This window comes from Aptenodytes forsteri, unplaced genomic scaffold (genome assembly GCF_000699145.1).
Source record: "Aptenodytes forsteri isolate BGI_AS27 unplaced genomic scaffold, ASM69914v1 Scaffold239, whole genome shotgun sequence".
NCBI classification, from domain to species: Eukaryota; Metazoa; Chordata; class Aves; order Sphenisciformes; family Spheniscidae; genus Aptenodytes; species Aptenodytes forsteri.
In genome coordinates this window covers 863,125-887,334 of record NW_008794743.1, presented here as the reverse complement: position 1 = coordinate 887,334, position 24,210 = coordinate 863,125, and the positions used below count along the sequence as shown (strand labels likewise).

The 24,210-nt window shown below is 36.3% G+C and overlaps 1 protein-coding gene across 1 annotated transcript in view; it reads left to right on the top strand.

Annotated features, from left to right (window-relative positions):
• Positions 1-24,210, top strand: part of VPS13C (vacuolar protein sorting 13 homolog C) — a 101,247-nt gene that overhangs the window by 34,903 nt on the left and 42,134 nt on the right. Inside the window, exons 27-51 of the mRNA XM_009274008.1 lie at positions 952-1,091; positions 1,694-1,847; positions 2,281-2,357; positions 2,516-2,575; positions 4,301-4,454; positions 5,791-5,907; positions 7,228-7,331; positions 7,639-7,806; positions 8,591-8,895; positions 9,209-9,356; positions 10,207-10,315; positions 10,757-10,890; positions 12,923-13,079; positions 13,827-13,906; positions 14,766-14,825; positions 16,036-16,201; positions 17,204-17,320; positions 17,870-17,973; positions 18,434-18,601; positions 19,036-19,340; positions 19,742-19,886; positions 21,050-21,206; positions 22,020-22,150; positions 23,205-23,374; positions 23,939-24,177. Of these exons, the coding sequence (XP_009272283.1) occupies positions 952-1,091; positions 1,694-1,847; positions 2,281-2,357; positions 2,516-2,575; positions 4,301-4,454; positions 5,791-5,907; positions 7,228-7,331; positions 7,639-7,806; positions 8,591-8,895; positions 9,209-9,356; positions 10,207-10,315; positions 10,757-10,890; positions 12,923-13,079; positions 13,827-13,906; positions 14,766-14,825; positions 16,036-16,201; positions 17,204-17,320; positions 17,870-17,973; positions 18,434-18,601; positions 19,036-19,340; positions 19,742-19,886; positions 21,050-21,206; positions 22,020-22,150; positions 23,205-23,374; positions 23,939-24,177 (3,669 nt within the window). The remainder of the gene's footprint in view (positions 1-951; positions 1,092-1,693; positions 1,848-2,280; positions 2,358-2,515; positions 2,576-4,300; positions 4,455-5,790; positions 5,908-7,227; positions 7,332-7,638; positions 7,807-8,590; positions 8,896-9,208; positions 9,357-10,206; positions 10,316-10,756; positions 10,891-12,922; positions 13,080-13,826; positions 13,907-14,765; positions 14,826-16,035; positions 16,202-17,203; positions 17,321-17,869; positions 17,974-18,433; positions 18,602-19,035; positions 19,341-19,741; positions 19,887-21,049; positions 21,207-22,019; positions 22,151-23,204; positions 23,375-23,938; positions 24,178-24,210) is intronic.

Sequence of the window (24,210 nt, the reverse complement as noted above, 5' to 3'; positions counted from 1 at the left end):
TCCTATCGCTAGTTACTTGGGAGAAGAGACCAACACCCACCTCACTACAACCTCCTTTCAGGTAGTTGTAGAGAGTGATGAGGTCTCCCCTCAGCCTCCTTTTCTGCAGGCTAAACAACCCCAGTTCCCTCAGCCGCTCCTCATAAGACTTGTTCTCCAGACCCCTCACCAGCCTCGTTGCCCTTCTCTGGACACGCTCCAGCACCTCAATGTCCTTCTTGTAGTGAGGGGCCCAAAACGGAGCACAGTGTTCGAGGTGCGGCCTCACCAGGGCCGAGTACAGGGGCACGATCACTTCCCTACTCCTGCTGGCCACACTATTTCTGATACAGGCCAGGATGCCATTGGCCTTCTTGGTCGCCTGGGCACGCTGCCGGCTCCTGTTCAGCCGGCTGTCAACCAGCACCCCCAGGTCCTTTTCCGCCAGGCAAAGTGTACACAGGATGTGTACACTTGCATTAAGCAGCCAACGTGTGGTAAAAATGGACTGTTACAAACATCACATGTGTACTGTCCTGAGTGTTTTACATTAGCAAAGCTCTCCTTTCTCTGAAAATGTGGAACTAGAATGACCAACGGCGAATTGCTGTATTGACACTGGGGATTTGAGCATTTACTGCCATGGCTGTTCTGAAGAACAACTTCCCTATAGTGGAACCTGGGAAACTTGTTTCCTGGAGCTTACTTTATAACTAGTTTTCCTTATATGTGTGCTTGAACATCTGATGATACAGCTAAACTCTAGTGCTTTCCTTAATAGGGCTTTAATTTTCTTCACTTTTCATGCAATGGGTAAGAAAGCAGTATAGATCTAAAAAGTATACTTTGTCAGATTAGGTTTAAACTGCCCATACAGTTTAAAATCCCATTGGAATGGGAAAGAGAGGGTGGGATATTTACCTGTGTTTCTGGAAAAAATTTACTAAGGAGGAAGTCACTTCTCTTCTGTAGACTCTGAAGAAGAATATTTTGATTTTGAGGAAAGTTCTGAACCAACTGACAGGTCACTAATTAAAGGAGAAGAAATAAGAAATAAGGAGTCTGCTAAAGAGGAACTGACAGATCTTCAGCTGAAGTTTGAAATTAAAGAGGTATGTCTCTTTAATTCTATTTTTACCTTCTACAGGAAGAATATTTAAAAAAAAAAATACAAAATTCTATTACCAGTGTTCTCCAGATTTAATGGATGCAAAAACATAGCCACCAAACAAAAAAATACACATGTATATACATACATATTTCTGTGTGTTATTTATATATGGTATGCGTACGAGTTATTTTATTAATATATGGTATGTATGTAAATAAAACACATAGAAATACTTCATCTGTGTGTATGTATTAAAAAAATCAGCAAAAAAGCCCTGTATTGGAGTATTTTTGCTGGAAAATAATAGTACCAAGTCATATTTTGGGGGTGGGGGTTAGGAAATTTGGACTGGAAGAACAAAGTAAATACCCAGGCAGGTCACTTGCAAAGAGCAAATCCCAAAATATTTCTGATATTTATATCTCTCACCATCAAACAATCACTTTTTTCTTCTATTTTTACACTTTAACTCTGTAATAAAAATAATACTTCCAGTAAAGCAGGCAAGGCTTTAATTTTGTACTTTTTTTTCATTGTTGGTTTGAATGGTGAGAATACCACATGTGAAAAGATGGTATAACTGTGTATTTCTTGCTCATCCAGGTTTTAGTAGAACTCACCAGGCAAAAGAAAACTGAGGAAACGGTACTTGTATTTGATGTAATGCATCTTGGGACAGAAGCTACTGTCAGAACCTATAATTTAGCAGCTGTATCTTATTTAAAGAAAATAAGCTTGGATTACGATGAAATTGGAGGTAATAAGCAGTGGAAGAGAAGTATACTAGTGGGTGTGTATATGTACAGCCGTTAGTCTGAAACTGTGGCTCTCCTGTGTCTTGTGCTCACTGAAATCCAAATGTTGTTCTAGTTTTCCAGTTAAAATACTTAGTATGCAACTGTCCATTGGCAGTGCTTGTCCCATCGGTACAGCTGATATGCTCCGGACTCCCACTGTAATGCTTATTAGATAAATAAATAGCTTAGTGCTCAGTCTTTGGATGGAGAAGGGGTACAGACTTGCTATTTTGGACTTAACAAAGAGAAACCAGTGATTCATATTTGGTGATACATTGTATTTTAACAAATGGTATTGAAAGTTAATCCCTATCTTCAAGGCATAAATTCTTTGGTTCTCTGAAAGAAGAGAAATTACCCTAATTCTTGTGTATTTCATGTGGTATGTTACAGGTAAAAAAGCACCCATTCATCTAATTAGTTCCTCAGATAAACCTGGCTTAGACCTTCTGAAGGTGGAATATATCAAGGTATACATAAAGCTTTTTAAATTTATTTTTAAAGCACTTTTATATGTTATAAAGTCTTAAACCTACTATTCAGAGCCAGTGGATTGTTTTGTGTCTTCTGAAGAGCACAGTGACTGGTTGGAATTAATATTAACCTTCATGTGAATCATTATTTTCAGGCTGACAGAAATGGGCCACACTTTCAGACAATTTTTGACAACACTGAACAGATGATTCAGGTGAGTGCTTGCAGATTTTATTGCTTATTTTCTTTTGGTTTACTTGCTTAGAAGGGAGAAATCAATAAGAAGTTTCTGGCTTTCCTGTTCCCGCCCCTGACTCTGGTCTTGCAGCAGGGAGATTTAAGGAGTTGAAATGTACTTGAAAGTTTTTATACAACTTATATTAAGAAACAGACTAACATACTGCTTTTATAACTATGATGAAAAACTTGCCTAGCTAACTCATGTGGATAAAATTCAAAATAACTTAAGAATGCATCTTCTCATGCATATCAGATCATGAAGTTCAAATGCCCAGTATGGGAAAATGTAGTGGGGTCTAGAATTCTTTCCCTTTCCTGTCAAATAATCTGTTTGTATTGTGAGCTCCATATAATAGGCACTCTGCTGGCTAAATTTACTAAGAAGTCTAAAGCCATTTATGAGTGATCTTTGTTTTGTTTTGTTTTTTGGCGGGGGGAGGGTGGAGTGGAGCATGTTCTAATTCTTCACTCTGAAATATGACTCAGGAGCTTCTTATGATACTGCGTTTTCCTCTCCATCACTTTTGTCATAGATTCTAGAATGAGAATTTTATCTCTTAAAAATTACTGCAATATGGGGAAATGTTTTTAGACAGCAAGTACCTAACTTCTTAAGTTCTGACTGTTGTACTAATGGTGTATTTTTGAGTCAGAGGTTTCAATCTAAGGAAAAACGGTGTCTTGAGGAATTCTGGAAATACACTACAAAGGGCTGTCAGTTTTCTGTGATAGGTACTTTCTTCCGTTTATAACTTTGTGGCATTATTTTGCCTGCCATTTTTTGGTGTGAAGACTGAAACATTTCACTTGCCACCTAATAGTTTTAGAGTATCTATACATTTCATCAGGGAAGTCTAGTTAATACTGGAATCTTTTTGCCAAGAAAAGGTTCCTGAAGCCACGGTGGAGGATGACAGTTTTACTACTCCAATGCTACTGAGGTGGATATACATACTGAGTTGACTGACTTTGCTCTATGGAATAGTGCTGATGTTAAGAGAACTCAACTTTCTCTACATCATCAAGGTGTTGCCTTGCAACTCTTCAATGGGACTTCTGTGTCTGGAAGAATTGCATTTGGGCTCTTTTTCCAATTTCAAGTCCATTCAAGTGGATAACTTTTATTAAACTACACGGCAGGCACTTTTTCACCTCTTGGACTCCTTTAGTGGATTTGTTGCAAGATACCTTTATGCTAAGTGTCTACATGGCAGCCACCTGCCTCTTATCTGTTCATGTAGTACTGTCTTATTGCAGGAGCGTTCAAGAGCGAGTCTGTGTTTGACAGAGCATATTGCTTGAGAATACTGAATCCTTTAAGTTAGAATACCTTACTCCAGGTGTAGCTCTCTTAGTCATCTGTTGAAGTTTTCCACTTATTTAATGCAGTTCTCCACAATGAGTTTTTCACTCATTTAATGCTTCTAAATTAATTTTGTATCACTTTGCTTTTGTACTGAGGAGGTTATAGGTTAACAGTTACAGCTGTTGGGTTGTTGTTAGGTTTTCTTATTTTCTAAACTTACCACTTCTCTGCTTTACAGAAAGCTTTTTTCCTTTATGATCTGTTGCTGGTAACACATGCAGCTTTTCTGTTTCTGAGAAATTGTTAAATTCTATTGGGTGCTTTTGCACCTCAGTCCAACTCTTATACTTGTAAGTTATTTTTTTGTCATACGGAGTCTCATGTTTTCAACAGGTAGCTTTTTCATCATTGAACCTTCTACTACATACAGAGGCCCTTATGTCTGCTGTCAGTTTTCTAACAGCTGTTAGTCCATCAGGCAATGAAAGTAGTGGAGGCACACCAACTAAAGACGAAAAGCAAGAAGATGACACTGGATTGAAGAAAGGTATAGTTGTGTTTGTCAAAATGATGGTTCTGAAAGGGTGTGTTGCATGCTGGCAAAACGATCAAATTCAGAGAAACCTGATTAGCTTTTGTAGTGTGGGGTGAAGATCAAAGCTCATGTGACTGGCTGGAGGACTAATTTCAAAAAAACAAGAAATGAAACAATGATTAAATTTGTGTCTTCTGGTGAGCTTTCTATCCTTGTGTTTCATTGCCATTTCACAAATAGACTTGAATTTGAGTAAATGAGATTTCTGTGAGCTTAGAGGACTCAAACAGCAGCATGATCTTAGTGTTCGTGGTAAAATAACAAGATAAGCAGTACTGTGATGACTATGCTATGTTACTAATCTAGGCAATTTAAGTATACTTTCAAAGAAGTAATTGAGTCCTTTGCTAGCCTAGTGAAAATCTTGCTGTTCCTGTAGCACTGAAACAAAAAATGAATTTATATCAAAATAGGCTCAGAGGGGAGCAGCTGCACTGTCTGTAATACTAAGTGCAAAATTCAAGCGTGAGGTGAGCTGGAAATGAGGTGTCTAGTGAAGAATGTTCAGAATCACTTATAATTTTAAGTGTCCTGGGTTTGAATCTGCAGGCTGAAAAAGAAGCTGCTGCTGTGTACAGTTTAACAAAGCCCATAAATATTTGAGCTCTTGGATTAACACTTTGCTACTCTTGGTTAGTGAAGGTGCAGACCATCAGTAAGGTCTGATGGCTTCTGGTCTTCCCCATAGATAGTTTTTACACTTGTGTGTGACTTCAGCTTACTCTCCCTACCTTAACACTTGCTCTCGTAAAACCTGGGTGTTGGCTGCCTGAAATAGGCTTCCAAGATTTGCCATTTCTTATGAGCTTGAAGTTTAAGAGAAAACTTCCTACATTAGAATCTTGGAATAGGAAATAATTAGATAACCTGAAAAAAACACTACTGTGGACCTATTGAGTTATTGGCTTTAATGGTAAAAATAAGTATACTGTGCAGTTTATTTCCTCTTAACCCAGCAATTACCCTTCTTTTAAAAAAAGTAAAGTTGTTCCAATAGAGAGTCATCACTAGATGGGAGTAATATCAGACATAAAATGTCAGCATTTGCTTGTAATTCTTTACTCTTATCAGTAGAGTTGCTTTCAGAGGAAGGCTTGTTGCTCTAAGATGGGATGCTACAGACTTTAATCATGATAGTGGTGATGAAAGAAACTATAGGAAACAAAACTAAGTCATCTGAATGCCAAAAAAACCCCTAAACCAAAACAACCCTCAAATATTCTTAGGAGTTTAAGTGAAAATATGAATTACATGTACCTTAAATCCCCCCCCCCCCTCTCATTTCTAGTGGCTAGACCTTCCAAAGATAAGGATGTCTTTGACTTCAAGCTTTTTGCCAAGCTGGATGCCTTCTGTTTAAATATTTGCGATGAAAAAAAGAACATTGCAGAGATCAAGATACAAGGTATTAAATTCTTTGTTAGTAGTAACTGATCTAGTAGTTTAGTTTCGAAGCAACTGCTAATAATTGGACTAAAAGATATTTAAGGTGTAAACCTTCAGCATCTGACTTTTTTTTTTATTGTTATCTGTACAAACATGGCTTGTGGTATTGTTTTCTAAGTTGGTTTTCTAGTCTGTCATAATGCTTTGACCTCCAGCTAGAAAAGCATGATATATTATTCTTCAGGTAATTAGGTTCATGTTTTCAAAGAGTTTGGTTATGGGTTGCTTTTCATGTTGTACTAAGCTTTGGGTATTTTACTGCTATACCTGATTTATTTAGGATTAAAAAAACCTTAAAACTGTTTTGGTTTTGAACTCTTAGGGTTTGTTTGGGTTTCTTGTTTTGGTTTTGTTTTCTTGATTCTTTTTTACCCCTCAGAGGGGCTATCAATAATTCTGGTGAGGGGGAAGTTTCACTTCCAAGTTTGGCTATAGCTGTCATCCTAACAGCTGCCAAAACTCTTTCTTAGTATGAATATTTAAGAATGTGTGATATACATGAATATGTAATACAGTTCATAAAAAGTCTCTTGCTTGTGCCCATCTCTAAATCATATGATGTATTCACACAAGATTTTGTATGCAGAAGTGTTGTATTCAAATATCGTATAGTAACTTCTTTTTTGATAGACAATCTCAGTAAACTAACTCAGTAGCTTGGTTATTAAAAGATGGATTATTGTTTGAGTATTTTTCTATGAATAGTAGCTCATTTCTTTCCAGAGATGATTAATAGAGACAGTGTCTGTGTTAGACATTTTTCTATTTTGTTTTATTTAAAGCTGTAATATGGTCACATTCTCAAAGCTTAATAACAGACAGCATAGTGTATGGACTTGGGTTTGAACTCTACACAATATACTTCTCTTCTGTGTCTGACTGATAAAATGCAAAAAGTCTCTATTTCCAGAACTTAAAATACTTTTTTTTATCTTGGAGAAGTTATGGTAGTTGGGGAATTACTTCTAATTATTCTGATTTGGATACAGGGAGACTGAAATGCTGTGGATTGAATAGAGCGCTTTTATTTACAGTCCCTTCAGCAAGGGATGTGGTAACTTATTTCGTTTGGAAATAGAGGAGAGAATCAAGTGTGGTTTTTGTGTCTTTTTTTTTTAAATCTTTGTGAAATTTAGCAAAGTATTAACAAAACAATTGTTTGTTGCAATATATAATTTCTGTAACTTTTCTCACCTTCCCTACTGGTGTTGTGTGTCTCCACCCTGAAAATGCTACTTCTGTTATGCAATACTGCTGTTTCTCTCTTTATACTTTACAGGTCTTGACTCATCTCTTCTCCTGCAGCCAAGTCACACTTTATTCTTTGCCCGACTTAAAGACGTAGTTGTCACAGATGTTGATTCAAGGACCCTTCATAAAAAAGTACTCAACTACAAGATTTTAAGTTTTACTTGATTCTTGGTTAGTTTTGTGTGTATAAAAGTGAAATGTAATACATATTCTAATTCCACTCTTTTAAAAACAGTTGATTTGCCATGAATACCTCTTTTCAAATATGATAAATGGTAAAGCATAGGTTTTATAGTAGAAGAATGGATGTCCATAAAGATTGAAGAAAAAAAATCTCACTTGTACATCTGATAGGCTAATGATATATTTAATTCTTTGTGTTAAGTACCTTTTTAGAAGCTGCTGATGGCTGGTAGGTACTGTTTCTCTCTCTCTCTAGGCTGTGTCTATAGTAGGAGACGAAGTTTTCAGTTTCAATCTGACATTAGATCCATATGCTACTGAGGGAGAAGCCTACACTGACATGTCAAAAGTGGATGGTACCGTATCTTTGAAAGTGGGCTGTATTCAAATAGTATACCTTCACAAATTTCTCATGTCTCTTCTGGTAAGTCTTGTTTTTCCTTTGTATGTTTCTGCTGTATTCTGAAATTAGTCTTCCTTGTTTGTGTCCTCAGTACAAGTGGTAACAAGTTTCTGAAAGAGAAAGGATAGGCTTAATTTTTCATGTATACTATTAAAAAACTTTAAGTAGGCTTTAACTGGTTTGAATTTCAAAAAACTAACACAGTGCAGGTGGGTCACTTCCCACCCTCTGCTTTGGAAATAGAGAAAAGCTTGGTGCTATTTAAGGTATTTTGGGGGTTTTGTGTTCACTGCCCTCTCCACCCTGGCAAAAACCTGAGTTCATTGCAAACATATCTGAGCTAACATTAGAGACAAAGCTATCTGCAAGGTTAGATGCTGTGAGGACTGCAAATTAATCACTGTAAATGTTTGTTCCTTCATCAAGCATCCTAATGTTGGCTTTTTCAATAAAGCACTAGGGGACTTTCTGTCATTCAGTGCTGGCTTTAATAGGAATTAGTATTCACTGGGGGCAAAGAGGGGCTCTAAAAATATGTGTCCCCAAAAGCTAATGAGGTAAAGGGATCTTGTAGCTAATGAAGGAAGAAAAAGTAGAGATGGGTTTAAAATGAGTGGATTGTGCTGGTTAGTACATTTTTGACCCTCTATTAGAGGTCATGACAGAAGGCACTCTGTTGTCTTTCGTCAGGGAAAACTTAACACAGTAGGCAGCATAATTGGTGGTTGATGTAAAACGAGAGAGTAATTTAGATTAAAAAACTATTTACAGACATTTCTCTTTTCTCTTCAACTGCTTATTCTAGACCTTCTTGAACAACTTCCAGACAGCTAAGGAGGCACTGAGTGCTGCTACAGTCCAAGCTGCAGAAAAGGCTGCTACCAGTGTAAAAGACCTGGCTCAAAGGAGTTTTCGACTTGCAATGGACATTCACTTGAAAGCACCAGTTATAGTAATTCCTCAGTCCTCAGTTTCCCCCAATGCTATAGTAATAGATCTTGGCTTGATTAAAGTTCAGAACCAGTTCAGCTTGGTGTCTCCAGAAGGCAGTTCGCTCCCTCCAGTCATTGACAAAATGGATGTGCAGCTGACAAAGCTGAAACTGTCTAGGTAAAGTGCACTTTACTAAGTAATGCCTTAGCTAATTGGTAATATTAATACTCTATAGGATATTAATCTAATTGCTTAGAAACCATGGTTGGTAACAGTGTCCAATATTTGGTGTTAAAATACCAACCTGTTATCTTAAGGGCAAATAAATTGGTAGTAAAATAATGTTCTGCTCCGGAAGCTGTTTAAGCCTAAAGAGATACTGCATTTGAGATTTTAAGATGTTAATTCGAAAATGTAACATATGACTTGACTTCTAACTTCCCCACCATGTGTTTTGGTGTTTTTTTCCCCCCTCCCCCTTTGTTTTAAGGACCACTATGGAGACAGGTTTGTTGCATCCAGACATTCAGATACTTCACCCTATTAATTTAAGCCTGTCTGTGGAACGAAATCTATCTGCAGTGTGGTTTCACAAATTGCCGGTATTGGAGATCACGGGGTATCTGGATACAATGAACGTAAGTCTTGTGAAAAGAAGGTGATGAGAAGCTCGTGATAATACTTAATGTAAGACTAACCTTTATGTTATTTCTGGACACAAAGGTGCAATAAGCTGCAAATTTTTAGTAACTGTGGAGTAAGTTTCAGGGATGTCAACAGGGTTTAAACTACCTGTGTGAATGTAGAGGTTTGAAAGTGTCATATAAAACACCCGAACTGTTGTGTACACTTATTAAACTGAGAGAAAGAAAAGAGAAAACTGAAAGGGATGTCAAGGAGTCTTGTTTATTCCCTGCCATAAGGCAGGACCAACTTAAATCAAATGTCTTTGCGACCAGTTCTCTGAGCAAGTCTTTTTTTTTTTCAGGGGTGTTTTGTTTTGTTTTGATTTTTTTTTTCCAAATGGAATCTTCTCGAGAGGAATTTAAATTTATGCAAATACTTGCCTTAGGAGGTTTTGAAGCTGGGGTTACTATCTCCCTTGAATGACCTCAAGATAGTTGTTTTTTGTGGCAATTGATATACTGTGAAAGAAAATACCAGGTACTTCTTGGGTGAAACTGGAATTAAAATACCATGAAGTAGCATCTCATTTACAGGAAAGTATTAAAAGCATAGATACGCTAAATAAAGGCTGCAATATATATTGATACAGCTTTAGAAGTCATAACCTCCTTTAATCTCCTAATCCTTTAACAATAAGCAGTTAAAAGAATGTCATTGTGTTATTTGAGGGACGATGTTGCTGACAAAATACCTGTAAATAAGCACTCTTCTTGCCATGAAACATTGTTCTGCTTTGCTAGCTGGTGATAAATTTAAAGAACAATGAGTTTTTCCTGAGAACTGTGATCTGCAATTTCGTAGGTTGTGTTAAGTCAAGAGGATTTGAATGTCTTCCTCAAAGTGTTGACGGAAAACCTTGGTGAAGCAGAAGAAAAACAAACTCATGCAAAATCAGTACTGCAAAAGGAAGGTCAGAGATGGAATTTGTTTGTCATGAATATTAAGTGTGTTAGCTTTCAGGAATAATGAAAAGCATTTATTATCTGGAAAGCAAGCTTAGATCTGAGAGTATGATGTGTAAGTGATAAACCCTTTTTAATTTTGCAAGGACAGTGTTCATACTTAAATGCTTCAAAAAAGGGGAAACATTACAAGACAAAATTTGGTAGTCATGTTAGCTAAATGGTAATGGAACTAGCAAGGTACTGAGATGTCAGAGTTGTCTTGTTGCCAGAACCTGTTTCTATTTCCATTGCCTGCTCTGAAGTTAAAGGCTCTGGCTTGTGGAAATGTTGCTAGCTTATCTTAGGTGAATGTAAGCCGTCTAAATGAATAAAAGAATTGGGTATGTTTCTTGAGCTAAACAAGTGGTGGCAATTTCAAAAGGTAACCAACGTATTGAATGCTTCAGGTAAAACCAAAGAAATGGAGAAATCGGTTTTGACACAGGATAAGAGTGTTCCAGAAGGAATGCTGTCTGAAAAGAGAAAAAGAACATTAAATCAAGATGTAATCAATATGCTACTTAATTTTGAAATCAAAGAGGTATGTGTCCATCTGTAAATTTTATTGTTACCGAATCCAGTACTCAAGTCTGTTTCTTAGGAGGAGTGGGCTATAAAGTCCATTTTAACTGTTTAAAGAAGATGGTACATACCGACAAAAAGAAAACTAACAAAAAACCCCCAGAACCCAGATTCTTCAGCTGTTTCTTTAGCTGTTTTCTTTTGTCTATATTATGTGAGATTGTATTTATAGAATATTGAACATACACAATACATCTAACAGGGAAAACCAGGCTTCTTTTAGATGTTCTGCACTCACCTAGCCTTAATCCTCCATAATGCTGCATATGATTCTCTTAGTAACAAACCAGCTGAAATAGTTAAGCTAGAACTAGTATTTTTCCCTGAGAGATACTAAGTCTGAGGGTTAGGTTGTAGGTGAAATACTGGGAAAATGCACAAGCAATCAATTAACAAAGATACCTATGTATAAGAAATCATACAAGCATGTTTCTTCTCTGAAGGTGTCTGTGATACTTAAATGTGAAGAGCTTAGCACGGTCTTTCATTTTTTCAAGAGTTGGACCAAACAGCTTAGGTATACAGGTTACTTTAAGTAACTGGGGGGTTTGCGGTTTTTTTTTTGGTTTGGGGTTTTTTTTTGTGTGTGTAATCTCTGTTTCGCTAAATCTCTGTGGATGCTTTTGTCCATACAAAATCTGGGTTCCTATTTTTTAGACAGGAAAAAAACCACCTTCAAACCCAAAATTATTCTATTGCCGGGTGAGAGTTGTATTCAAAGACTAGAAACTTCTTCCTATCCCCAGGAATGTGGGGAATGTCCCCTATCACAGAATGTGTGAGTGATATGAAATCATATAAGAAAACTTAGTTTTAAGGGCATTAGAAATATTTGTCCCACAGCTGAAGTGTAGGCAGGTGGCAAGTTGGTACCATCCTAGGTTTTGGGTTTTCTCAGTTTTTGCAGAATTACAGTTGCAATTGGCTGATGAGGTACCTGTCAACAAACAGCACACAGTTATCCAACACACATCACTAGCACCTTTGGCAGCTTCTCACTTTCAGATTTGCTGTCCTGGCTGTGAAGAATTTTTTTAGTGGTAGGACTGAGGCATATTACAGGCTAACCAGTAGTGTTCCATGCTGTCTTATTTAATATGTCTTATGAACAATTCTGTTTTGTTTAATATGGTTTTACACACACCTCACATGGAAATTTTTGCTAAGGTAGTGTCTATATTGTCTGTGGACTGTATATGTTGGGTGATTAATGATAAAATGCTAATTTGTTAGTGTACAAAGAGTATGCCACAATGATGCAGACAAAGTATTGACAAACTTGAATTCTTTAAATTCCTTGTGTTGTAAATTGTTAGGCTGAGGCACTATTTTTAGTTCCCAAGAATGGAAGATAATTGCTTCATGAAATAATTGCATTGAAATTGTTCATTAATAACTATAGTTCTTCTACTTAAATTTTCAGCTACAAGTTCTTTCTCACTTTCAACATTCCCATCAGTGTAATGCTTAAAATCTTTTATAAATGAAGGATTGTAATGTTGAAACACTTCTGTGTCCTTTATTATTATTTGCATAGCATCACATATTCAAAGATTGATTCATGTTGCTTTCTGTTCTCTACTGCCCTTCCTTCCAGACCAGTACGATTTGTAGTAACTGTTTGTTCCATATTCAAACTCCGTATGTAGCACTGTGTAGTGTCCGATTACAAAATTAAAGCATAGCTTGACAAAGTAAAGATATACTGCTAGGCCAACAAAATTAAATTCTAGCCAAATTAATAGACTTGGGATTTTTGTTTTGTTGTTGAAGGAGTTAAGAAGTGATTGGTTGCTTGGCCAAGAGGAACAGAGGGTGGAGAGTCTTTAACAAACTGGTGTTGTAGGTTCTCTTTGTAAAAAGGCAAAATGTCTAAATTAATACTACTTTTGAGGCTTAGCTGAGGAGATAATGCCCAGTTATAACTGCATGCCGTAATATCTGGACAGCTTTACTGAAACAGTAAACTTATTTCCCTTTCCATATTCAAGGTTGTAATAACCTTGATGAAGCAGGTTGAGAAGGAGAGATATCCATTACATATTCTAACTGTGCTACAGCTTGGAACCAAAACCAAAATTAGAAATCATGAATTGACTGCAGCAGCATATCTGAAAAAAATTACTATGAGATGCACTGAAATAAATGGTAAGTCTTCTAGAAAACTGGTATGCAGTCAGTATAGTGTGTGCAATCAGCTTTTTTAGCAAGAGAATAGCATGGTCAAAAATAATAATAATTAGCGGGGGGGGGAGAGGGCAGGAGGTTACATGCCAAATTCACTTAATGACGCTGTCCTGTGTAATTAAATTCAATTAATCTGTTTTAACTGATACCAAGTTTTACTCCTGTTGCTCGAATTAGCTTAATTTATTTGAGTTAGTTGCCTACTTTGAGTAGGAATGGTCCCTCCTGAGAAGTATGCTATCTGTTTAGAGTGTTTTGATGAATCTGTGCTTTATGACCAGTTCTGGCAGCACTGGAAATCCAGTGTGCTTCCTTGATTGGTCAGGTAACAATTCAAAGTGATATTGAAGTAATAACTGAAATAGCCATGTATTCAAAGTAGAAAAGTATGGTTTTGAATATAAAAACCTAGAGACAGGAATGCAAAACTAATTATAGGAATGCAAATAACTTTCCAGTTTTGAATCTTCTTTCAGGACCAAGATAAGTTAATTTTGACTAGTTTAATTAAAAAAAAAAGTGAATACAGCATTTCACAAGGTGGTGCTTAATCTGCAGCTTCTCAGTGAAAAGAGATGTTTATCTTCACTATTTCAGCAAGAATAGTATATAATTAGTATATAATTGAGAATTAGCATGGAGGTGTTCCATAGGTTGAGTAAAGTTTGTTAGTGGGATTTCTTTACAGTTTTATTTCTTTATTTGCAGACTCAAAAGGAGATCCTCTTTGCATTATTAATTCTTCAAGTGAGACAGATGAACATCTTCTGAAAATGGAATACATTAAGGTTTAAATACCTTTTAACTAAGATTATATGGGGAGTAAAATAAGGCTTCCATACTTAGCCTGTGTTAGACTTTCTTTTTCGCTTGTTTTAAAACCTGTAGGATTTGTATCTAAAACTTATCTAGGTCTTCTCTCAGATACCGATTTTTCAACTTACCATTTCATTTCACTCTCCACTGCTTCCATATAGTGCTTGCTTCATAAGTCAACACAGTTACTGAAATTGCTGGTGAAGCCAAATATTTGCATGCATTCTTCTCTGTGCACAATAGATTAGTACCTCTGTGAAACTTAATAGGTGAGATTAGTCCTTGCCTATGTAAGTGATAGGTGGCTCTCTACAGGTGGTGAAACTAGCATTTGAGGAGTTATTTGTTGGTTGCTAGAGTTTTTGAGCTTTTATTTAAAAAAAAAAAAAAGCGCCCTTCAAAAACTGCACGAATACTTGAGAATTTGATAGGTTGTAGAACCAGTGGGCTACTCATGCTTTTGTCTATAATGACATAATTTTTGTAGAGAAAAACAAGTTAATTTGTTCTGACAAAGTACTAAGCATAAATTGATCCAGTTTAAATAGATCCTAGGTAAGAGAAAATTATGTAACTGGCCAGCTGAACTTTCACAAAATATGTGCTATAAAATGCCACTGAGCAGAGTATTGCAAGTACTCCATTCTGGTTGCCTTGATCATGTGCTTTATTTAGAGGACTGACTTCTTCAGGCTTCATCACTTTCCTTTGTTTTCTTTTGCAATTGAAATAATCCTTGTGTGTGTGGTAAATTCAATTAATTCAGTTAATGAATTTGATTAATTCAATAGAGACTGACTGTGTGCTTGGATTTTTTTTTTCTTCCTTTAGGCTGATGCTGATGGACCAGATTTTGTTACTACTTACAGAAGCACCAAGCAAAACATCAATGTAAGTACTGGATGTATTTTTTTTAAGCTTCACAAATAGTAACAGCTGTATAAACTTGTTAGTTGCCCACTTTTTCTCTTCTCATTGAAGAGAGGAAAAAAAAAAAACCAAACCCCAACAAACCAACCACCCAAAAACCAAAACCCTGACCCTCTCATACTTCAAGCTTACTGCTTTATATTTGTTATACTGCTATATATTCATTATCATGTTATATACTTCAAAGAGAAATCCAGGAGGAAAAATTTTTTTTTTAATAGAAGTATTTACTGTATTAATTTTTTTAACTAGAAGCTGTACTTTTTAGCTAGTTAAAATTTATAAGGACATATTTCTAACTGAGGCCTATAGGATGTGTTTTATTTCTGGAGTGATACACTTAGCAACGTATGAAACGAAGGCCTTGTGTTTCAGAGCTTGAAAGTTCGTAACAGTGAAATTGAGATGTGAGGTGAAATGTCAAACAAGCATTCTCAGAGGTTTTGTGTTCAATCAGTCCTTTTTTTTACTTCTCCTGAAAGCAACTATTCATGCGTAGTTTTCCACGGCTTCAGTGACTTCTGAAGTAAGCAGGTCATTTTGCTTTTAAAACGTTTCCTTTAAAGTAGTAGTGGTTGGTGGAGCTTGCTTCTTGACAGCCATGTGTGGAACTTGAAGTGGCTGGACTACTTTAGAGTCAAGAAAGCTGACATCCCTTAATGTATCAGTAAAACCAGCACTTACCAAGAGTTGCTTTGGGCTAGGAAAAGTCAGCTAGCTGATGCTAGGTTTCACTAAGTAATATTGGCTAGGGTAGTTGCTATTCCCATACTTTCTGTTCTGATTGCAAATTTTGAATCTTACTGTTTTGTTGTATCGTACCTACTAAAATATGTCTATACATGGTTCTGACGATGTCAACCAAAGTGCTCAATAGTCCACAATGAAATGCAGCAGAACTAAAAGAGCTTACTGAAAAGGCGTAAGCATACGAAGCATCAATTTTTAGATTGGCACAGTTCCTCTGTAGCTGTTCTAAGCTTCCCTTCCATAGCTCCTTCATCTGTTCTGGAGCTTGTGTGGTGTTAAGTTGAAGGAGATAGAAGGGTGAGATACTTGTGAAATAGAACGAGACACTTCTTTGTCAATTCTATGACAGTAACTCTGAGTTGTTATGCAGTAGACTGCTACTAAATAACAATGTTACTTTGTCTCCTTGCCCTCATTTTAGGTCATCTTTTCATGTTTGGATATAGTACTTCACACAGAGGCTTTGCTTTCCATCATGAGTTTTCTCACATTCAGTGTTCCATCAGGTGGTCTTCCCAGTATTGATAAAGCGTCAGACCACAAGCCGCAAATAAAAGAACAAGAAAAAGGAAGTACTCTTAGACCAGGTAATGCAGTATTAGAAAGGCCATACTTTTGTTGCTTAATAGCATCTAGCCTTTGGTTTCAGAGGATACCATTTCAGGTAACAGCATTGCAGTCTATTTGGTGGAAAAACAAGGCATGCACAACTGTACGTGGGGAAGGAATAATCTCATTTAAAAAAAAGCTAGATACTTTTGCTGTTGCTTAATTTTACAAATTCTCCTTACTCAACATAACTTTTTCCTAGGTAGTGGTCTGACTTTTATAATAAAAGTCAAATAAATGATTTTGCGGTGAACAGTACCAAAGCCTTTCCAAAGCATCAGTGTCACAAGTTTGTTGCTTTCCAATCTGAAGGCTCTAAAGAGTGCTTACATTGCTGAAAATAAACATTCTTGAGCCCTGGGTTCTGAACTGAAGGGCGTTGTGCTTATTTTAATAAATGGTGTCTGTAACCTTGAAATAGTATGAGTTTTTGTATGGAAGCTCCTTAAGAATGTTTTGTCAGGTCCTGTGTGGTTGATTCTTGTGTTTGCAGTGTTTTTCGGGAAATTCAAGGTTTTCTAATCCTAAATCTATTGGGATTGAGTTTACAGTGGCTGGCTGTTACATTTTGTGTTCTGCTGGCACCTTCAATTTTGCTGCAGAAACTTTTTTCACCTAATATGCCTAAATTGGCCTTGCTGCTCTATACAGAAAGGAACATTTCTCACGTGAGATAGTGTTTCAAATAATGAAGTGTACACTGTATTCAGCATACTGTTGCGTGAAAACTAGATACTAATGAAGAGAAAAACCATCATCTTGATTGCTCTTTGCCTGTGTCAGTGACTGTTCTTGTGCCAGAAGAAAACTGTATTAATAAAAGACTTATTTCATGTCTTGACTAATAATTAGCTTTTAGGGAATAACTGCGGGTTGCTTTTTGAATAGTTCATATATGTACAAAATAAATAATCTAACATTTGTTTTAAAAAATTGACTTATAATGAAGTTCTTGTATGCCTCTTGTGTTTCCTATCCAGTGTCTAGTAATGCAGCCCACGATGATATCTGTGAATTAAAACTCACTGCAAAGCTAAGTGCATTCAGTATTACGGTGTGTGATCAGACCTGTAGAATTGCAGACATTAGAATACAAGGTAAGGGATTTCTATTTAAATATTAGTTTAGTTGGTTGTAGCAAGAAATATGTTATTTCCCTCCATTCATTCACTTCTGAAAGGCTAGTGTGTGCACTGTAGATGTCTCTAACATATGTTTGAATACATTTTGATTGTATGATATGATTGTGGTTAAGTATTTTAATAGCCAAAATGCCTGTGAGGGAAGAAAATGTTTGACTTGGAAAAAGAAGGCAATTAATTTCTAAGTGGAGTAAAATTAAAAGAAATGAAGGCACTGTGTTATAAATAACACAAGCTTCCATTTTTTAATATCTAGATCCTAGACAGTGTTGGGAACTTTTACTCTAGTCTCAGAGTCAATTTATGTTGGTGAATTTGTCACATGTAGTAAGGTCATGACTTCTGTCTTGGGTTTGGCATTGGTTGTTACATAGTAGAATGCTGGATTCTAAGCTATTCTTATTCCTTATATTCAGTAATAAATAATGCTTCTTTTTTAAAATTTGTTTACTTAATAAATGCACTTCAACAAATTGTTATCTTCTTCCTTTTGTCTCAAATCAGGAATGGATGCATCTGTAGCTATGAAAACTAAAAAGATTAAAGTGTTCTCCAGACTTGAGGACATTGTAATTACCAATGTTGATCCAAAAACAATCCATAAAAAGGTGATGTGTTGTGCAGATTGTAAACAAACAAAAAGACCTAGTTCTTTAAGTTATTTAATGACAGCACTGCAGTTGATTTGCTGTGTTGTATAATACTAAGTATGATGTAATGTACCAAATATTAAGCAACGTTTCATTGGTTAATTTCCTTTATCTCAGGGAAGCAAAACATGCTTCCATTCAGTATTTAATTCTTTTTAATCATGTCTGCATTGATGTGTTTAATTCTGAGTAGCATAGGTTAAATATAAAATGGACTATAGATAACCAAGTGAGAAGAGACATACCATAAAATAGCTGATTCAGTTTCCTTTTGTGCCTGGCATATATGTGTCCAAGTATTGCTGATAAGTTGCAGTTGATCTTTTTGTGGAAATATTTCTTGTTTTGATAACTTAAGCAGTAATTCTATTACGGATTACTGCCTGGGGGTATTAACTATATGGACTTAATCTTCTAGGCTGTCTCCATAATGGGAGATGAAGTTTTTAGATTTCACATGTCACTTTATCCAGATGCTACTGCAGGGGAAGCCTACACTGATATGTCAAGGGTGGATGGTAAAATGTCTCTGAAAGTGGGCTGCATCCAAATAATTTACCTACATAAATTCTTTATGTCTCTCTTGGTAAGACATCAGTTTCAGTTCTTATCCTGACATTAAAAGTTTTTTAATAAAATAAAATGTAAGCAGCTCTTTGACCTGTACCTTGCGGTGAGCTGCTGTACAAGCGTATACAAGTATTTTCCTGAAGAAGTGTCACTTAAGTTGCACTGCTTTGTAGAAAAATGACAAATAAGGAGAAGGATGACAAAACAAGTAAGGAATTGAGTTGATAGCTTTAGTAATATCTTAAGAATTAAATAGGTAAGCAATGTCTTAGCTTGTGCATGATTTTAACCTTTTTCTCTTTTGAAACTTGCATGGTTGAATTAGAAGTTTCATGTTTCTGCCACAGCTGTACTATTTTTCTTAAATTTACGTTTTGCCTGGGGCTTGCCTTTTTTGTGAGGCTTATTTACTCTCATAGAACTCTTACTTTTTTCACCACCTATCAACAGAACTTCCTAAACAATTTCCAAACGGCACAAGAAGCCCTGACTGCAGTCACTGCCCAGGCAGCAGAAATGGCTGCTTCCAGCATGAAAGACTTTGCTAAAAAGAGCTTCCGTCTCTTAATGGATGTCAACTTGAAAGCTCCAGTTATAATTGTTCCTGAATCTTCAACTTCATGTAATGCTTTGGTAGCTGATCTTGGCTTAATCAGAGTTCAGAATGAATTCAAGCTGGTGTCTTCAGATGAATCTTCTCTTCCTCCAGTCATTGACAACATGGATGTGCAGCTAACTCATTTGAAATTATCAAGGTATACATGGAGTTTTCTTCTGAGTTGAAATGTGTTTTTAAAGAAAATGGGTCCATGTTCTGTACGCAGCATTGTTCTGTTATTTAAAGATGATAGATGATGAAAACATACTAAAACCAAACTAAACACATCCTGCCCCCTGCACCTCCCGCCCCCTCAACTAAGTTTAGGAGTGCTTTTAGCTAGGGACACATGTCTACAATCTCTAAAACTTCTTGGAAAGAAAGGATTGATAGGACAGTAACTGAGTTCAACTTAAGTGCATACCTGGGCATGTAAGCACACGTTATTATTAATTTAAAAATAAGTATACCCGTAATTCTGCTAGATTAGTATGACATTATTTGGGGTTCTGCTACTACTAAATATTTTTCCTCTGTTGCTTCCACTGTCTTTTGTAGGTGCATTATATCCACAGATTCTCAACCAGATTCTGAAATTCTCTGTCCTGTGAGTTTGACTTTACTGGTCCAGAGAAATTTAGCAGCAACTTGGTATCATAAAACCCCAACAATTGGTATCAAAGGAGACCTAAAACCAATGCAGGTAATATCATGGCAAATCAGAGCTACATCAAAAGTTACATATATTGTCAGAATAGTACTTAGCCTAGTTAAGGAGCTTGTAAACTTGTTGCAATTTGTATTCTTTACAGAATGTTAAAAGACTTCCAGCTTGACTGTCCAGTTTATAAATCTGTTAGTTTTGATATTGTATAATGAATAGTTTTGGTGTAGCTGCATACAAATGGAATAAAACCTATTTTTATTTTTCTGGGGGTCTGTTGGAGCTATCCTTTGACTCAACAGTCAGTAAAGTCATTGAGGTTACCTGTTGAGTTAGCATTTAAAACCTAGATTTAAGATTTTAAATTGTTTAATCTGTAACGTTCAGGTTATTTGAGTGTTTAGTAGATTTATTAGAAATTAAAAGGGTAGATGTGGATCTCTAATATACAACAGTTCAAAATTATGGTTGATGTCTCTGCAGAGGGAGGGCTTTCTCTTTTTCTACTTTAACCATATGAATTTAAGTGGGTAAAAATGGACAAGGGGGTGTTTTAGTTGTTCATAAACCCTGTTTCATTCCTGCATCTGTGCTGTGGCCAAATGTAGCACTGATGAAGCACAGAGGAATAAAATACTTGAAGGAGTACCAGAAAAAAATTAAATGTAGAAAAAATATTCTAACGCTATGTATTATGAGCGAAGTGACTGCATTTTGTCACTTACTACTGCTTTTTTTTGTTTTACGATCATTTTTGTTATAATTGGGTTCAGATTCATTAACTCTTTAAAGGCCTACTGAATGACAGTTGCTTTAGTGTATACAATGTAAATCTTGGCTTTAATGTTATCTCATTATGTTTCTGGGTTACTGAATTGTTAAGAAGTGCTTATCATCATCAATTACTCGTATTTTTAGCAGGCAAAGAGCCTTTACAAGACTAGAAAGCGTTTATCATGTGGAGTGTTAGTTCTTGTTGTAACTCCTGTTCATAACAAGTAACAAATGATATTTTAGGAAAAATGGGCAAATTATTTATTTAGGGTGTTTTGGCCAGGATCATTTTGACTAGACAGCCTGTTTATGGTGGAAGCAGCATGTTGTTTCTTCTCAACATTTGCATGCTATTGATAAAGATAGGGTTCTGTGTTGGAAAGAAATACTGTCACCAAAAATGAAGTTGTGGGTTTATCACTTTACAGATTGCACTCAGTGAAGATGATCTAACTGTTGTCATGAAAATTTTACTTGAAAACCTTGGAGGGGCTTCTTCCCAGCCAAATACTGTGCAAGAGAACATTGAAGATATGCAGATACTTAAAAAAGGGAAAGTTCCAAATGAATCTGATTTCTGTGAGGGTATGTTCAATTCAAAAGCTGAATATGTTTATGCAGAGGGCTATTTGCAAATTCAAACATCATATTTATCTGAAGCACTTAAATGTGTGTAAATAAATCCTTTTTCTTAATTGTTACATATGTACTGAGTACACGAAAAGTTATAAAAAAGAATGTATGGCATACATGAAGTGTGAGCAGTTGATGGTCAGAAGTTTTTGTAGCGTGTTTTTTGCAATTCATCTTTTATAGGATGGTATTCTTCAGTCTATATCAATGACTCTTGTAAGTTGCAGGTGGTTTAAAAAAGAAAAAAGCCAAACCAACTACCCCAGAATGTTGTATGTCTCTGGATGAAATGTTGTTAACACTTTGCCAAAATCTGTTTTTGTCCAAAACTTAACATTCTCAATGTCAAAAAATTACTGTTCAACCAATAGTTGAATTGCTATACTATGAGAAGAAACTGGAAGGAAGAGCAGTGCAAACTCCTTGAGCAGTCTTGGTATTTCCTGTAATTCTTCATTAAAACAAATGAAGAACTGCAGTAAATTAATGACAGCTTTTTTTAAGGTTCTTAAACCACTCTGTGCCAGGTAATTTTAGCATGCATTGAATAGAACGAAGTGATATTGAGTAAATAAAAGTGTGAATTGTTCTGAGTAGTCTTCTGGACTTAGAGCTTTTCCTCTTTTTGTGACTTTCTGACCTTAATTTGAAAAAACTAAATAAAAAAAAAAACCCAAACAACATAAAACCAACCTCAAACCCAGAAAACCATCGCCAAACCAAGTGTTCTAAAGAAATGTAAAAATATTTTCTTTTCACTGACAGGTCCTCTTCTTGCTTTTGGACAAAAAAATGTTTCTACAGTTCAGTCTTCTGCGGAATGTTACACAACGCTTAAATTTGACTTTAATTTTGAGTCACTTTCAGTAACTCTCTACAATAGTGATACGCATCAGGTTTGTGACAAAGCTTTTACCATACAGATGGGGTGGGGAACTTAGGCTTCTCACATGGACAGAACTCAGGATACTAAAACAAAGAGTTTCATTGGCTTGTTGGCTTGTAATGCTTGCCTCACGGAGCTTACACAATTTATCCTGGAACTTTGAGGTTTTATGGGCAGAGAATGTCCTTAATTTGAAGGACGTAAGTGCATTTCTAAAAATCACACTAAGACAAGATAATAAACCAACCAATCAAAACCACCCACCATTTGATTTGGTCATTCAAGCCTTGGTTCCAGTTATCCAAAATAAAAATGAAAATTTGAAAAGCAGGGATTGCTGGCCTAGATGATGCTAGTTCTATGCATAGTGCCTGGATAGTTAGTAAGGAGATCCAAGGTGTACATGGCCCATACTTCCCTCTTACATATCCCTGAGTGTGAGCAATAATGAACATCCTTCCTGTGCTGAAAACAAAAGAGAAAGATGTGCAATGTTGCCTTGTTTTTATGACTTAATATGCTTTGTCCAGATGTGAAGGTGCTTGCTTTATAAGTCTTGGTATATAGCGGACATGTGGTAGCTTTGCATTTAAACAAACTATAATGCAGGAATTTGTAGTGCTTTTTGTATGAGGGCTGTATAATTTTAAAAAGTTCTTGTGAAATGAGCATCACGGGAAGAAACACACTGTAATGGGATTTTATTTTAATTTCTTCATATCCTTTCTGCTTATTGCTGAGGTCCTGGCTGTAAATGAGTTAGTGTGATGGGAGCAGAGGGATCCTCTGGTAGCAGGTTCAGAGTTGAGATGGATTATCCTTCGGTCACACATTCTGAACAACTGCTAGAAATGTGAAGAAACAACTTTACTACAACCCAACTTGTTTTTTCTGTTTTCTCAGTGAGTTTCTTGGACTAATTTGTATGATTGGAGGACTGATGACAGCAACAGGCTAATCAGATCCTTCAATTCATGGATCAAAATGCATGCGGCTAGCAGCAAGGAAAATGTGCTTATTACTTTGTTCTGTGATAACTAGTCCTACTATTTCTCATTACGTAGAAGTCTCTGCTTTCGCTGCATAGTGACAAATTACGCCTTGGTGAACTCCGACTGCATCTCATGGCATCATCAGGGAAGATGTTTTCAGATGGTTCAATGGATATTAATGTTAAACTCAAGGCATGTACCCTGGATGATCTCAGAGAAGGAATTCAGAATGTGACTGCAAGGTAAGTCTGAGTGCAACAGAAGTGGAAAAAACTCCATGCAACTTGTGAGGAAGACTGTTTCCTTGTTCTATGCTTTGCTTCACATCGGATTGATAAAACTTAGTAGGGCTGTCAGTTGTTGCCTGTCATACTGTACGCTAAAGCAATGGATGACGTAATTTTAATAATGTTAAGCAAGTTTCTTCTTTTATAGGTTGATTTCCCAGGTTATCCAAAACAAAACAAGTACCTGGGGGGCCTGAGTATTTTACAGTAAACTGTGTAGAACAGCTGAGTAGAGAGCAACCAGCCCCAGCTAGAGAGTTCTATGCACTGAAACTTTAGTCTGATTGTTACACGCCACATATGTAGTTCCAAAACTAGCATACAGATTTTAAATTGAGATTACTCTTCTGTTAGAGAAGTCTATACCCTCTTATTTCTGGAGGAAACACTGATTGCTTATGTTGTAATTTTTATTTATAATGGCGCGGGGAGAAAAATTGGCACTACTTATGCATCCTTGTCTTTCTACATCTATGTGTTATGATGTTTGAAATATTTCTTATTAAACTTGTTTTCCAGAATTATAGACAAGAAAGATGACACAAATGATAGTTCTATGATAGATATAAGCTACAAGCAGGACAAAAATGGAACTGAAGTTGTTGCTGTCCTTGACAAGCTGTACATATGTGCCAGCATGGAGTTTTTGTTGACAGTAGCAGATTTTTTCATTAACTCAATGCCGGCATCCTCAACTCAAAGATCTGCACAGTTCCAATTAAAGCATGTTGCTTCTGGGAAATCCAAGCCAGAAACAGGTCTGTAAAACTGATTTCCACCCCCCACCCCCA